This window comes from Mycteria americana, chromosome 3 (assembly GCF_035582795.1).
Source record: "Mycteria americana isolate JAX WOST 10 ecotype Jacksonville Zoo and Gardens chromosome 3, USCA_MyAme_1.0, whole genome shotgun sequence".
NCBI lineage: Eukaryota > Metazoa > Chordata > Aves > Ciconiiformes > Ciconiidae > Mycteria > Mycteria americana.
In genome coordinates, this window is record NC_134367.1 from 3,771,047 (window position 1) to 3,787,126 (window position 16,080).

General features: G+C 49.1%; 1 protein-coding gene across 1 annotated transcript; it reads right to left on the minus strand.

Moving 5' to 3' along the window:
• Positions 1 to 14,746: 14,746 nt before the first annotated feature.
• LOC142407595 (cygnin-like) lies at positions 14,747 to 16,080 on the minus strand. The gene is made up of 2 exons (XM_075497224.1): positions 16,023 to 16,080; positions 14,747 to 14,880 (listed from the first exon to the last, which is right to left on the minus strand). The coding sequence occupies exons 1-2, from the start codon at positions 16,078 to 16,080 to the stop codon at positions 14,747 to 14,749; spliced, it is 192 nt and encodes a 63-aa protein (XP_075353339.1).

Below are 16,080 nucleotides of genomic sequence, written 5' to 3' on the forward strand. Positions count from 1 at the left end.
GCAGCCTGTTCCAATGCTTGACAACCCTTTCGGTGAAGAAATTTTTCCTAATACCCAATCTAAACCTCCTCTGGCGCAAGTTGAGGCCAATTCCTCTCGCCCTATTGCTTGTTACTTGGGAGAAGAGACCGATGCCCACCTTGCTACAACCTCCTTTCAGATGATGAGTGCACCCAGTTAAACTCTCAGGGGAAATTTATAGACAGGAAGAAACTTAGTGATTCAAAGAATAATTTGGCCAGAGATGACATTTCACAATGAAAGTATACCAGGTATCACAAGCAACAGGAGGAACAGCATTTCCCCAACATTCAGGGAGAAGGAAGAAATGTTAGTTTTAAGCAAAACAACGCTACAAAAAAACATTTAGCATCTCTTCAAGCACATGCTACTGCAGCCTTGAGTGCAAGGAGCCGTAAAAGTGACTAAAGCTAGAGTCTCAAGAGCGGATTGCTCAAGTGAAAGGAAGCTGGAATGAAATGCCAGCCAGCCCCGTCGGTCTCTCATTCAGCGCTGCTCAGAAATGCCTGATGCTTTCTGACTGGATAGCCAGGGCTGGAGTAATTACTTAGTTGCAGCGTTTTCACTTTTACAGCGAAAAGGAGGCTTCTTTTCTTTGCCTGAGTTACAATTCTGCCTCATATTTTATGAGCTGACACTGTTGGTGAAGGTCTTTGCTATATGGTCTTTCTGGTTTGCTCCTGTCCTGGTCATAATGGCTACATGGCCACTGTCCCACTCTACTGTACTTGAAGCTAAACTCCCTGGGGTTACATCTATAACTGGGAATTAAACTATTTGGGCACAGACAGTCACCTATACTGCTAAATTGCCAGTTTCAGCCCAGGTGAACAAGCGCTGATCCAAACAACCCTGGGAAGCTCAGGAGTTAGCATAGACCAGGGACCATTCCAAATAGACCATTGGAGGGACCACTCTGTTTTGAAGACTGAGAGAGTTTAATAGTATGGATGTGGCCAGGCTATGCCAAAGGGTCTCAGGACTAGAGAACAGGCCTGGCCCTGGGTTTTTTGACTGGTATAGATGCAGCCCAGCTGCACACTCTGTCTTGGCTTTGGTGCATGCTTGAGAGCATTTTAAAATTATAAATCTCTTAAGAGATTTCTAAATACCTGAAGAGAGTCTGGTGAGGTGCTCTTGCCCTATACACATGGCTATGACTGGGGTCATTGCTCATCTCAGCCTTTCTGGAGGGTTCTCTATGGACTAGCACAGCCACAGCATCCGCATGCCTGGTCCCTACCTCTGTACTTAGTGCAAGAGCCCAGGACACTCGGGGAGCCAAGTGACCCAGATCCACCTAGTAATGAGCTGCACAAGAGTGCAGGACATGGGACAGACGCAGCGCACAGCCTTGACACCACCATGCTGCCCTTTGGGTTGCTGCCCTACATGAGCCCTGCTTGGTCCTGTCCCTCTTCCCAGCCAGGTCACCTCTGAACAGGCAGCTATGCCTGTGGGCAAGAACAAATAAGAGGACAAAGGGACCAAACAGAGGTTGGTCTGGTTCTGGGAAGCAGAGAGAAAAGCAGATAGCCCTGAGGTCTAGCCCTTTATCCATGTTCACCACCCTTTGCTATGAGATATTGGCATAGCTCAGGCTGTTGTCCCCCAAGGTGGCTTGCACAGTGGGGTCTGTGAGTATGAGAGCACCTTGCATGGGCCTCATCATCCTGAGCTCCCTCTGTAGTCAACAAATGTCTCCAAAGAGAGATCCATCTCCAAGATAGGGACTGGAAGCCTGAATCCCCTCTCCAAGGGTATAGCAGGACATGGTGGGGCCGAGTGGTGAACCCAGTGGCAGGTGGTCGAAGTCAAGCTCAAGGCAAATGCTGGAAGAGACTTTCCAGGGATGCTGGAAGGGCTGGTTGGCTGCATGTTGGGCTGGCAGATGCCCCAAGGTGCGTAGTGTGTAGACATCATGAAAGCATGCTGGAGACACCATTAGTGCCTGCAATGCAGCTGTGAACAGGTCTGTCCAAGTGGGCCTGGGACTCCCACCACAGAGATGTCCTTAGGGAGGAATGAACATGTCTGTGCTGGGCCACATCTTCCACCAGACTGAGCTTGGAGCTGATGAGAGTGGGCTCTTTCTTACCCAGGGTGCATCTGCCTTTCCTGAGCAGCTTTGGATGCTCTTCATATCTTTTTTGATTCTCTAGGCAATTACTCACTGCTAGTCACTCTGAGCACCCAACTCTTCCTCTTTGAAACACCAAACCAGACCAGTCCCCCAGGACCACCTCTAAATCCTCTTGGTCATACAGGCATTGGATGAATCGCCTTCATTCCCTGACACCACTCCTCCCTCCATTTTTTCCCCTCTTTAAGCCACAGGGTCCAGCACCTACCCAACCCTTCCCTGTGCCAAGTCCTGAGATACTTATGAAGCCATCACATCACCTTGGTTAATGCAACCTTCCCCTTTCTGGTCTCTGGTGATGTTCTGCACCTGGAACTCCTCCTGCCCGCGTCCCTCCCTACCCTTGCTGGTCATCCTGCTTCCCTTCCCTCCTCCACATCTCCCTTATGCCACTGTGCTCCTCCCTATGGGCCCATCTGCCCTCTCCCAGCCCTTGCAGCACCATGAGTGGTGGGAGCTGAAGCACTGGGCTCCAACGCTACTGCCTGCAGAGCACCCCGCCTTGGGACTCCCCACACAAGGGAGGCATCCCATGTCCTAGCTGAAAAGCAGAACATATTTCTGGGCAATAGCATCACCTTGCCCCTTTTTCACCTTCCCATGCAGCCACGAGTCCTTCCCTCCGACCAGACTATACTTTCCCAAAGGGTATTGCAGCCACCAACCCCCATGATACTCTAAAATCTGGCAATGTTAAGCCATTCCTCGTTCCTCCGTTCCAGCCACCTCCCCCACACGCTTTCCGTCTCTAATCCTCAAGGAGCCACGGCTTAGGAGCCCTAGCTTAGCATCGCATGATGTGCACATCCCATTGTCCCCCTCTAATAGCATAAGCCCTGCATGAATCCCCTTGATTTTAGGGCACGGAGTGTTGCTGGAAGTCCTTGCTTGTTTCTAGTGCTTTCAGTTCTGTATTGGGTCTTTTCTATTATTTCTTTGTTGTAGATTCAGAGCATGGTAAGATGTATTATTGTTTAGATTTTAGAGGCAGTATTTGCTTTCAATATAGATAACAAAGCAGGGATGTAGCAGAGGAGCAGTGGTCTATATCATGCATTCTCTGGAGGCAAAATTTGGGTAACAGGTTAAAGTCATCAAGATAAAAAGTTCCCTTAGAAAAAAAATCCCAACTCTTACTGTCTGGGCCAGATATTCCCAGCATCATTCAGCTTGCTCACCCTCCCGTGCTACGTACAGTCAAACAAGCTGCTGATCTGGCTTTCGAGCACTCTCACTTTATTTGCATTTGATGCTTTTAGGGGGCTAGGCTAAAGGTTTCAGCTTGGTCAGAGACGGCAAGGGAGCTCAAGCAATGGAGATGTAGAGCTGCCAGGCTTGTGGGGGTGGAAAATCATGGATGCAATGGATATTTTGACTCTGATTTGATCTGGGTTTTGTCAGGCTGATTAAAAAGTGCTGTACACTCATGCATTGACTGATCCTAAACATTGCGGTATTGGCTTGCTAGATGAAGACAGTATGGGATTGGGGGAAGAGCCTTGCATTGGGATATTCCGGAGAGATGGGGCAGGGTGGAAAAGAGATGCAGGCTTGCAGAGTCTCTTTGGCCATGTGAAGCAGGCCATCTCCCTTTGTCCTTGATGGGGAAAATTCTTCACTCCTTCATGCCCGTGGAAAGGAGAAAAGCAGACTGGATGCACAAAAGGGAAAGGAAACAGATGATACATCCAGAAGAAATGCTTTGGTGTGGGGCATACCAGTGGTCCCAGCAGGGAACCATTTGTTCTTGGAGCACTCACAAAGGGGCTTTGCCCAAGACATATTTAAGCAGCTTATGGCCATTAGACAAATGTTTAATCTGCAGGAAAGTGGGCCACCAGGCGGGCAGGTGTTCTGATGCATTTAAGGCCATGGAGCAGCTGGGCCTGTGAGACAGAGTGGTGGAGGGGACCCAGGGGATGTTATCAGAGGAGCGTAGGACCGAAGTGGCTGGTGTCGGAGCTTACACCTCAGAGACTGAGAGAGCAATTGTAAATGCCAAAAAAGGTTTCTGTGGAAAGGTAAAAGGAGCCCCTGAAATCACCTAACAGCAGCAGGGATAGGCAGAGAGACCCTCAAAACTAATGTACCAAGCCTAGTTGCACCTCTTCCACCTGCATCCTCTGTGTTCCTTGCAGCACCTGAGCCAGCCAGGTGGAAGGTAGCTTGAATATTGCTCTCCAGATGTGCACCTCCATCCTTGCAGGTACAGCCACTGCTGAAGGTCATGAAGGGCCAGACAGAAAATCTGCCATATAATTTCCAGATCTGATCATAGTTTGCCCTAAATAAAGATCTGGATCCATCTGTGGGAGGCAAGACCAAAGCAGGAATAACTTCAGTCATCTATGGCTGCAACTTGTCTCCAAGAAAAAGGCTTGAGCTGACATCTCTCAGGTCCATGAGCAGCATTTCCTAAGCAGGTGCCGTTATTTTGCAGTCATCCAAAAGATGGCAGCCTTCCCCAAATCTTCTTCCTCGCCAGCTGGCTGGACTCTGACCAGGAGATCTGTGTCTCACCTTGACTACTGACACTGCAGCTGGCAAGGCCCATGGGAGACAGAGCTCAAGAGCTGCAGAGAGCTGCTAAAAGCCATGTCTCCAGCCGTGCTTTTGGTATTTTGCTAGTGCTGGTTTCTGCCTGGGAAAGTGATCACGCCTGCCTCCTCCTGGAAGAGGGATTTGGATTTCCTCTTGTTGTACGTGAGCCAAGTTGCCTTTATGCTGGCAGACCCAGCAGCTTGGGTTGCTCCTGCAGCATTTACTCACCATCCATGGCACTTGGAGAACCTGCTTTGGAGGGGGTGGTTGGATGGGGAACCCGAGGAGGAAGAGGCTGTAGGAGCCAGGAATACACTGGCTTGTGGTCTCAGCTGTCTGTGGTCTCTATTCCCAAATTGTCCTGCCTTGCAGAAGGACACAATGAGATGGTGGGGCGAGCTCTATCACCCGGTGCCTTCATCGCGTGGCAGAGCACACTGTGCTACCAGTCACCCACCCACAAAAGACCAGGATGTCCCCTCAACAAATCCCCACCTCCCTTCCCAGAGCTTTCCTCTGCCTCAGTTTTCATTGCAGGAGTTCCTCAGGATTGGAAACAAAGTCCCCTCCATATCCCCATCCCGTGCATCTCTGCTCTCCAGGCTTTGTCTTTGGAAGTGGAAGATAGGAACGCAAACACGAAATCCTTTCTCTTCCAAGCATCCCTTTCATCATGTCACCTTTCTCTCCACATTATATTTGCAATCTACAAGCCGACTCAAATACAAAACAACATCCTCAGCTCTATTTCCCCCAACGCTGTTTCTTTGAGTTCACCAGTCCAAGAGAAATAAGTCATGCAGCGTATTCCTGGCTCTGCTCCTGTGGCCTTGGACACGCTGGAGACATCTCTTCCAGTCAATTAAACAGTGCCAGGGCCTGTTTTCTGGCCAGCTGGCACTACCCGGCCATGTGCAGACTACGACTGGTGTGTGAGCAATCCCCCACCCCGCCGCCGTCCCCATCCCTCACCGGTGGGCAGCTTTGCTGTTGTCCTCACCTGGCCCTTGCAGCCTCCCTGCCAGACAGGAGATGTCTCTTCTGAGTGACCAGGGAGCGTTTCTCTCCTGCAGACAGGCAGCTGTGGGCTTAAACTTTTGGAGGTAAGTATAACTTTTGGAAGTAAAATCATTGGCTTTCTGCTGAGCTGGCTTGGGTGATGAAGATTGTAAGCCTTCAGCTCTTGGTGATGTCTGCTGTCTTCTGCTCCCTGACTGCCCAGCATCTAGTGTAACAAGGGCACAGGGATGGGGAACATTTCAAAAAGCTCCCACAGTGATGAAAGCAATAACTGCAGCAATGATAATAATGAAAATGCTAGAAATAAGCACTGACTGTGGTCGGCTGCAGCACTTGGCCTCTGTGGTGGTCAGGACATGTGGGGAATCCTGCCAGGGTGCTTTGCAGCAACACTGGGTGAGCTGGAAATTGCCTTTATGAGCATCCTTAGGTATTTCCAAACAGCAAAGTGAACTGGCACGTCTCAGACAAGGAGAGAAGTGCATCACTAATACCTGCATCCAAGTTAGACCTGCAGTGGGCTCTGTTGACCCCTGTCGACTCCAGCCTCACTAAAAGATGAAATTGTCGCTATCTGCAGTGTATTTTGTGTTTCCTCAAGGCACGTTGGAAGCAGGAACCAGCAAGCTTGGCAACGCACAAGCAGCGGGCATCGCTCCCGCTCCCAGTGCTCTGAGTGGATGTTCCTGCCCTTCCTAAAGTATCTCGCTACAGACCCAGGAATGCAGATGGGGAAGAAATGAGGGCAAGAGCGAAATAGCAATGTGATAGCACTATTACTGACATTTTTCCATAGGTATTTTTCCATAGAAATAAAATAATTTCTTTAAATAAATGTCCTACAAGGTGAAATTGGGATTGGTGGAGTTCAGCTGGGGAAGGGAAAAGATTTGGGTTCGGCTGAAGTGTTTTTCTCAGATATTTAGAGCTTTTAAATCCTTTCCCTTTGCTGTACATTAAAACTGAGTAAAACCATAATTCCCTTCCCCTCAAAGAGACGGGGCAGCCCTTTTTCCCCTGTGCTTAGGATAACTCACGTGTGCCTTGTAGGAGGTGACACCAGAGTCCGCAGCTGAGGAAATTGATGGGACTGAAAGGAAAAATTGACCTCAGACATCTGCAGAAGGCAATACCCTGAGCCACAGTGAATTCCTCTCCAGGAAACCTACCCAGTCTCCCCTCGAAGCCAGGTGAAGTCTCAGCATCCACGGTACCCCGCAGCAGGGATTTCTAAGAGCCTCTCCTGGAGGCGTTGCTAGACAAGGAGAGAAAATCACAGTGATGAATGGGAGCTAGGGTCAGCAATGCATGAAGCTGATGTGGGTTGCTTTGTGCTTTGTCTTCCAAGAAAATGGTGAGCAAAGAAAAGCCCTGGATATTTCCTTCTTGTCTAGCTCGTGTGCTCTTCTTCCCGCTGCCGCACCGGTGCACACCCCTGTTCTCCGAACCGCGGCGGGGCACGCAGTGGATTTTCTGGTTCACTGGCAAGCCCCAAGAATTGAAAGAAAATTGACTTTGATCTAAAAAGAAATGAAGTTTTTGCCTTTTCAGTTTGTCCAAAAAAAGAAAGAAGAAAGGATTCCTTTGAAATCAGGCAAAATGTTTTCTTTCATGTCCGGGCATTTTAAATTCTTGTTTAAATAAAAGCACAGGACAAAAAGGAGGAGGCAAGAGGCCGTGAGGAGAACTGTCTGATTCATCCAGCACGGTCCCACAGCAGTGAGGCTGGATAATTCATAGGGAACGTGCAAGACAGGAGGAAGCCCTGCTGCTTTGACGTGGGAGGGAGAAGCTGAAAGACGCTGCAGAGGATGCCCAGGTTGTGCAGAAACAACCATGCACGTGCCTTGCGGGAGGCAGGTTCAAGCCATTGCGTTCCCTGCACGTTCCTGTTGGATTTCTTTGGCAGGGTGAGATAGAAATGAGTGTCAGGCAGTGCCTCAGGGCTGTTATTTAGCATCTCGGTAACGCATGCCTAACCCATGGTAAGACCCTCCAAAATTTTTCCAAATTGACAATTTCTAGGGTTTAGGACGTATCTCTCTGAATATTCCTTATGTTTTCTAAGCTCTGCACTACACAAGGTCGGGCTCTTTGCTGCTGTCAGTGGCTGCAGCTCTGCTCTCACCAGTGGGTCAGCGATTGCTTTCACATTCACCAAATTTTTGTCCTTCAAGTGGACCCAGTGATGCTAAGGGATGCTGCCTTGGCCGAGAATGACCAGTTCCCCATGCTGTCTCCTTGGAAAGAGTCTCCTCATGACTCAGCATGGATGCCATGGGCTATTTACCCCATCGTGCAAACTTATTGAGAGAGTTACCCTGTTTTGGAGAAAACAGGGGCTAATGACACAAGACTGCCGAAGGAAAAAAACTAAGTCCATCTGGGGGACGATACTTAATTGCCGGTGGCAATTTGCAGATTCAGAAGTCACAGCACAATTTTTAGGCTGCACTAGCCCTAGCTAGGTCCAGTTTGTTATCTGAGACGTGACAGATTGTGTCTCTCTCCTCCTGCTTAATTCTCCAGCTACTCAGTCCCGAGGAGCCTGTGCTTACGAAGTGCCTCTGCAGCAGAGCACAGAGCTGCTCACAAAGCAGTGGTCGTTGCTGTATCCCCCCTCTCATTCCAGTCCTGATCTTGCACCGTTTAAGTCAGTGAGAGCTTTTCTCATGAAGTATTGACTCCAGGACCAAGGCCCTACCGCAGTCCAAACCGAAGGCTTTAGCAGGAATTTGCTGCCTTCACATGACTCTTGTTTTGAGCAAGTAGGCTCTGAGCTGCCAACGGACAAACAGTGGGGGAAGAACGGGAGGAAACATCAACATTATGGGATACAAATGCTTTAGGGAGTTGGTTCCCAATGTATTGGCAGTGCAGGGGGGTGAGGGTTTGAGCTAGGACGTCCCAGATGCCTGTGAGGTTATGCACATCGAAGGCATCTTCTGAAGAAATCCAAAAGGGCTTTGGAAACTGAAACCATCACCTTCAGAGGATTATGTCTGAGCTGCTGGTTCAGATTTTCTGGACTAGAAGAAAAGGTAATGAAAACCTGTGTAGGGGTCTCTGGTCCTACAAGGCAAAGATGGTGTTTGCAGTGTGCTGCACACCTTGGTGATCATAACTTTCAGCCGGTGCTGGCCAACCTCTCAGAGAATAACACTCAGTGGTTTTGTGGGACCTGCTGGGGTCTGCTGGCTGGTACTGTAACTTGGGCAGCAAACAAGTCTGAGCTTAGAGGACATAGAGCTGTCAGTGTGGACATGTTTGGTGATGGATATAGTGAATATGAAAAGCCTTGGTGATGGTCATTGCTGATAGATCATCTCAGTCCAAGTGTGGGACAGACCTCTGGAGGACAGTGATGGGGCATACGGCGGATTTCTCCCTGATACCACCCCACTGTCTCTGCTCCTGCACATCCCTGCAGGATTTGAACCCCACAAAGGCACAACTTCACATGAACAGACTACTAAGAAACTCAATGACTCCTGTTGTGATGAGGCTGGTATGAGAAAGTGCAGTATCTGCATTTGACCATATCATCTCCATAAACACAAACTTATCTGGGAAGACTTACCAGATCTTTCCTGATCCTCTGCACACAACTTTTTGGAAGACAATGAACCACACAGCACACTTCAGGGTGAAAACTGGTCTTTTTTAATGAGAGGAGCAAAATCCATTTCCATCAAACAAGAAGAAACTAATGCAAACATCACTCTTTCCCTCCTCCTCTCAGCACCGAAAGTCTCCGCTCTACTTCTTTTTCCTGTGTGTCAGGCAGCAGTGCACCCTCCTGCAGTCTTCAGTATGCTCCTCCTTCTCTCCTTTAGCACATGTCCTGGAACAATACCCACTGCAGCTCTTTTTTGACTGGCTTTTGCCTGTAGAAAGAAAGAAAGAGAGAGATCTACATCTGCATTGACTAATTCATCATGGTCAACAGCAGAGAAATCCCACCACACAGTAAACTCTCTCCTTAAAATAAAGTGTCCACATCCACACGGATACTTGGGAATGGACTCTGGCCACTGTCAGCACTTGTCTCAGGAATGGTTGGAGTCCATGCTATTTAGCCAAGAGCAAAACTGAGCCAGTGACAACGCTGTCAGTTAATGGTGTGGAAGGCTTAGCTCAAATGTCAAGCTGAGACTTCAGTCCTGCCACTGCTGAATTTATCAGTATAGTCACACCCTGGGTATTTAGCTTAAGATTAACTGAATTGCTCTGACTCTGTTGACTAGTGTCCAGTGACTGTGATGGGACCCAGTTCACATGGAGACCCCCAGATGGTGGATGTCTAAATCTAGGGTGGTGTGATTCTGGAGCTGAACTCCACTCCAAAAGTCTCGTGAGCCAAACCCAACCAAAATCTTCATACAAGACTCACCACCCACACCTACTTTCCTAGAAAAGTCTTTTTTTTTACCTTAATTCCTTTATGGTTCACTATTATATCTCATTTCTGCTCCACATAATTTGCCACCTTACCTGGGGTGGCCATCAGGGCCATTAGAAAAACAGCAAACACAACATAGATGATCCTCATGACTGGTTATCCACCAGGATCACAGCAGGTCTGGGATGCAGCGTTGCAGAGAGATCTTGAATCAGTTGCTAAGAAAAAGGCTGGAGACCCTGATATTTATAGACATTTCTTGACAGAGAGGACAGTGTTAAGGAGGAGCGTGACTTCGCTGCTGTCCAAGGACACATTGTTTGCTGCTTAGCGGGATATTATGTCACTCCAACCCAGTGGCCATCTGACAATGAGACGTTCACTCTGTGCCCGTTTGTCACTGGCTCTTTGAAGGCATCTCATGTGGCCTGTGCAGGCGTCTCTCCCTTGGGAGCTGGACTCCTCTCAATCTGGCCGCCAAAGCTCTTAACACAGACAATTGGGACTATCAGTCTCTGACCAGGGGACTTTGTGTTGGCTTGAATGGTTGTGGTGTGTGGTGGGCAGTGTTATAGCAAGTTTAAGACCCCTTCTTCTTCCCTTCCAAAACAGAGACCTGAGAGGACTGGTACTACACTGGAAAACTCCACTGTATGCATTCCCAACTAGACCTAGACCCTCTACTAGAATCCGAAGTGCTGTGGCAATGGACATGCAAGTTGTTAAATAGTTGAAATGTCTTTCCTGCAAAAAAAAACCTCTGGCTGTCTGAAGGTGAGGTCACCAGTCTGGGCTAATCATCTGGGGCTTGATTCAGTTGCCTGAACACAGATGGCACCATTTGAGATCTCCTGAAATTTCCCAAGTTTCTTCTACTCTCCTACATCAACCATGTCCAAGAGATTTGGAAGACGCTTTCTGCAGATAGGATAAATAGCAACTCAGTTCTAGTCTCTGAGTGTTGGACTTTGTAAGCATAAATGAATAGAATATAGCAAAGCAGTAAGTGCAGAGGTGGCCAAAGAAGAGTGGTAAGTAGCTTATGCCTCTATTGCCCACCTAAAGCCTCCTCCACCACAAGCTGGGAAGAAGTCCTAGCATTTACATTTACATCAGCTTGTGATTGATGTGTTTCTTCCCTCATTTCCTTCTCTCTTGAGGACAAGCAAAGAAATAGCTACCACAGCACCTCCAGTCCAAGAAGAAACTGACCCCAAGCAGAGATACCGTAGGTTGTGTTCCCTGGCAATGAGTGAACGTTTCAGACTGAACAATATTGGCACTGCATTGCACCATTCCCTCCAGAACTGCCTGAGAGCAGGCTGGGGCTATCTGCCCTGGAGAGCAAAAATTGCAGAAGCACTCGCTCCAAGTCTATCCACTCTGAGTGGGATTAATTTAGAGATGAACACACCTGTATTTTGATTTCTCATGTGGGTGTCTCCTTTTGTTCTGGATGTCTACACTCCTTTGATAGTCAATGGAGATCTACTCAATATAATCCATGGAGCTGGGAGGGTCACTCAGCTTAATGGCCTGGAGGTTTTTATTTAGGGTGAGTTGAACCATGCTCTAAACTCTCTCAACACTATTGACTGGACTGACTATTCCCAGTGACTCAGACATCTTAGGTGCATATTTGAGGTGTCCCACTTGGTCTCCAGCTGTGTCTCTAGAGAGTAATGGTCTCCCATAGCTCCTATATCATACCTGCCAGCCACATACAGATGTCCCAGGCACTCATTGGTGCCTCAGATGCCACTGGACATCTTTATTTAGGCAACTCAATCAACCGCTAGCATGTCTGTAGATCCTTCTGTGTAAACACCTCAGTTTATCTCTCCCTAATCTCCATTTTAATCCCACCCGGAGACTGCCAGGTGGACAAAGACATGAAGGGACTGGGAACAAGGGGGTCCCTTCCACTCCATCCTTCACATCCAACTTGGACAGCACAGCTCTAAGATGCTGAGCAGATCCTAGTCCCTGTAGATTTGCACTTGCTCTCTCTTTCTGCATTGAGTGTGTCCATTGTATTGCAAGGCAAGAAAGCAGGAGAGAAGCAGAGGAGAAGATAAGGCAGAAGAAGGATTAAACTGCCCCAAATTTTCCTAGTGCACACCTCTAGCTGTCCTCTCTCTAGAAGGAAAATGATCACTCAGTCCCTATAGCTATTCTGGTCCCTGACTCCTCTACAAACAACAACGACGACTGTATCCATTAGTTCAGTGATGCCAGCCATTAACTCACAACAAATTCCTGCTGGAAAAATACCATTCAGCAAACCCTCAAATGGCGACTGGTGGTGGGCAATGTCATATAGACCCCTCCTCAGACAAGTGAGAGCAGAGCTGGTTGTAGCAGCTTTTCCTTGCAGAACCTGTTTCACTCTTGGACTCTGTATTGGGGTTTACATGGCAAGGTTTTGGTAGCGGGGGGGCTACAGGGGTGACTTCTGTGAGAAGATGACAGAAGCTTCCTCCATGCCTGACAGAGCCAATGCCAGCCAGCTCCAAGACGGACCCATCGCTGGCCAAGGCTGAGCCCATCAGTCATGGTGGTAGTGCCTCTGGGATAACGTATTTAAGAAGGGGAAAAAACTGCTGCACAACAGCAGCTGGAGAGAGGAGTGAGAATATGTGAGAGGAACAACCCTGCAGACACCAAGGTCAGTGAAGAAGGAGGGAGAGGAGGTGCTCCAGGTGCTGGAGCAGAGATTCCTCTGCATCCCGTGATGAAGACCATGGTGAGGCAGGCTGTGCCCCTGCAGCCCGTGGAGGTTAACAGTGGAGCAGATATCCACCGCAGCCCATGGAGGTCCATGGTGGAGCAGATATCCACCTGCAGCCCATGGAGGTCCATGGTGGAGCAGATATCCACCTGCAGCCCATGGAGGAACCCACGCCGGAGCAGGTGGGTGCCCGAAGGAGGCTGTGACCCCATGGGAAGCCTGTGCTGGAGCAGGCTCCTGGCAGGACCTGTGGACCCGTGGAGAGAGGAGCCCACGCTGGAACAGGTTTGCTGGCAGGACTTGTGACCCCGCGGGGGACCCACACTGGAGCAGTCTGCTCCTGAAGGACTGCACCCCGTATAAGGAGCCACGCTGGAGCAGTTCATGAAGAACTGCAGCCCATGGGAAGGACTCACGTTGGAGAAGTTCATGGAGGACTGTCTCCCGTGGGAGGGACCCCACGCTGGAGCAGTTCATGAAGAACTTCAGCCCATGGGAAGGACTCACATTGGAGAAGTTCATGGAGGACTGTCTCCCATGGGAGGGACCCCACACTGGAGCAGGCGAAGAGTGTGAGGAGGAAGGAGTGGCAGAGACAATGTGTGATGAATTGACCGCAACCCCCATTCCCTGTCCCCCTGCATCACTTGGGGGAAGGGGTAGAGAAATCAGGAGTGAAGTTGATCCTGCGAAGAAGGAGGCTGGAGGGAGGGAGGTATTTTAAGATTCGTTTTCTCGTTATCCTACTCTGACTTTGATTTGCAATAAATTAAATTGATTTCCCCAAGTTGAGTCTGTTTTCCCATGATGGGAATTGCTGAGTGATCTCCCTGTCCTTATCTCGACCCATAAGCCTTTCGTCATATTTTCTTCCCCTGCCCCATTGAGGAGGAGGAGTGATAGAGCAGCTTGGTGGGCACCTGGTGTCCAGCCAGGGTCAACCCACCACAGACTCTTATTCCCTGCTTACGTCCACGTACCCATACTATATCTCTACCTTCACCCCTATAGCTATGTGGTAGAAAGAACTACATTTCTTACTGAGAAGACTATAAACTGTGTTGTCTCTCCTAGACCGGTGCAAAAGTACGAGGCTGCCAATCTCATGGTGAGAGTCTCTAAACACTTTGTCTATGCAGAGGTGCATGACTGCTCCTGCTACAGAGCTTCTGCCCACCTTTGATCACCTTCATGGCTCTTCTCTGTACCTTCTTCTGCTGCAACACGCCCAGTTTGAGCTAGGGAGAGCAGAAACCAAACCCTAAGTACGCTATTGATCTGCAAATAAGAGAGAAGCACTGACTGAGCAGTCGTGGGACTTTGGCACAAAGACGACATAAAATCCATTGCATGAGGTCTGTGAGGGCCTATTTGGTTCTCTGTTGCCCACGTCTGGGGATTTGCTGAAATTTTCATGGAAAGAGGGCTGTCTTATGCTTAGAGGAGACATTGCTGAACTACCCACATTTTTTAAGACATCTGCAAATAACCTGTAGCCTGAAAAAGCAGTAAGGGACTGAAAGATTCCCTCGTGTCTCCAGAGGGTTGTGTTCAGGGACACGGAGAAAGCAAAAGGGAAAATGATACCCTTTCTTCCCAAATCCTACCCCATAAGACCACCGGCAGCTCTGCAGCTTGTTGTCGCTGGACGTTCAGGCTTTTTTAGTGCTGCTGAGCCTTTGGGCTGGGCTTGGAGAACCTGTCCTAATGCTCTACATGGGATCATGGGGACACAAGTAACCACACCGCACACGCCAGAGTTACATCTCCTTTTTTTTCTCTTTTTAATTATTGAGAGGAGGGGATGACAATTGGGTGAGACGGCTGAGAAGCTGCTCCCAAAGCCACCACGGTGCCTCCTCTTCCCCAGAAGCTTCCTCTTCGGCTCCTATTTCCCCTTCCAGCCGGGCGGGATGCAGCAGTAGTACTTGCAGTCGGAGGAGAAGGACCACACGTCCGCCTTGGTGCACTTGCTGGAGCAGTAGCCCACCTTGGGGCAGTGCTTCCTGATCTGCCCATAGCCTGCAAGGGGAGACAGAGGGAGAGTGGTTGGGTCAGGACAGCTGCCTCTGTGCCCCACTGTCATGCCCTCCTCCCGTCACCTCCAGGTGTAAGCGTGGCAGTGGCCAGAAGGACGAGACCCTGCTTGTAGGGAGGTCCTGCTCCATTCTCCCACATGTCCGCGCTGCTGCCCAAGCCCAGCCCCAAAGCAGGAAGGGACCTTGAAGAGCACAAGCCTGAGGAACTCCTTGGGCATCCCTCTCCCCCCAGCTGGTGACTACAAGGCCAGCTGATGACACAGGTGCAGTTGGGGAAAGAGATGCTCCCAAGGAGAGCAATTCATTCCCCTCATGAGAGACAGCCCAAAAGCAAAGTTCATAAAGATGCTCATCTGTGTGCACGTGTGTTTCCTTGTCTTGTACCTTTCCTTAAGGGACAGGATCAGTGTTCTCAGAGCAAAACAGAAAAAGCCACATCAAGCTGATTTCAAAAATTTAGCTGTCCACTCAGGTCCCTGTACTTACATCGTGCTTTTAAAAATTATCCTCTTACCCAGAAAAGGCTGAAAGGATGCTGCAAAGGTCTTGAAATTGGCCCCACAGCAGCACCAAATACTCACCATCGTGGTTAAAAGTGGGCAAAGTGACAGACTTGGCCCAGGTAGATGAGAACTGGTATCTGAAGGGGGTTTCTAATGCCTGTCTGGGAGATCTCAGCCCTGAATCCACTTCTGACTCTTGTAGAGGGACCAGAAAGCCTCCGAGTCTCAGAAACAGGCATAGCAGCAATAGCTATGGCACACCAGTAAATCAAACGTGCCCAGGACTGAGCCTTGACACAGAAATCGAGTTTCACAGAAGAGTCCCCTCTGGTACTATGAAACTCTCTGAGTCCCTGAGAGAAGTGGCCACATCCAGACTCTTGTTTGGCAATTGTCTGGCCTGGACTCACTCCCAGACTGGATACTGAAGTTTTAACCTCAGTTATTCCTACACAAAACTGAGGTAGTCCTTATTTCATTGTCCCTTGAAAGAAGTCATTAAAGTACCCGGCCAGGTTATAGCAGTCACCTCAAATGGTAATAACTATATTTTCAAGAGCTAAAGTTACTTTAAAAGAATTCCAGCTAGTATCAGCTCGTCTCGCCCTATTTGCCATCTTACCTGGAGTGGCCAGGGAGACCAGTAGGAAGACAGCGAAGACAAGGTAGAGGAACCTCAT

Bases quoted from the DNA above. Each gene is read 5' to 3' on its own strand.
- LOC142407595 (XM_075497224.1), bottom strand. From the start codon at position 16,080: ATGAGGTTCCTCTACCTTGTCTTCGCTGTCTTCCTACTGGTCTCCCTG. The intron at 14,881-16,022 runs GTAAGATGGCAA...CTCCCCTTGCAG, and splicing joins GGTCTCCCTGGCCACTCCAG to GCTATGGGCAGATCAGGAAG.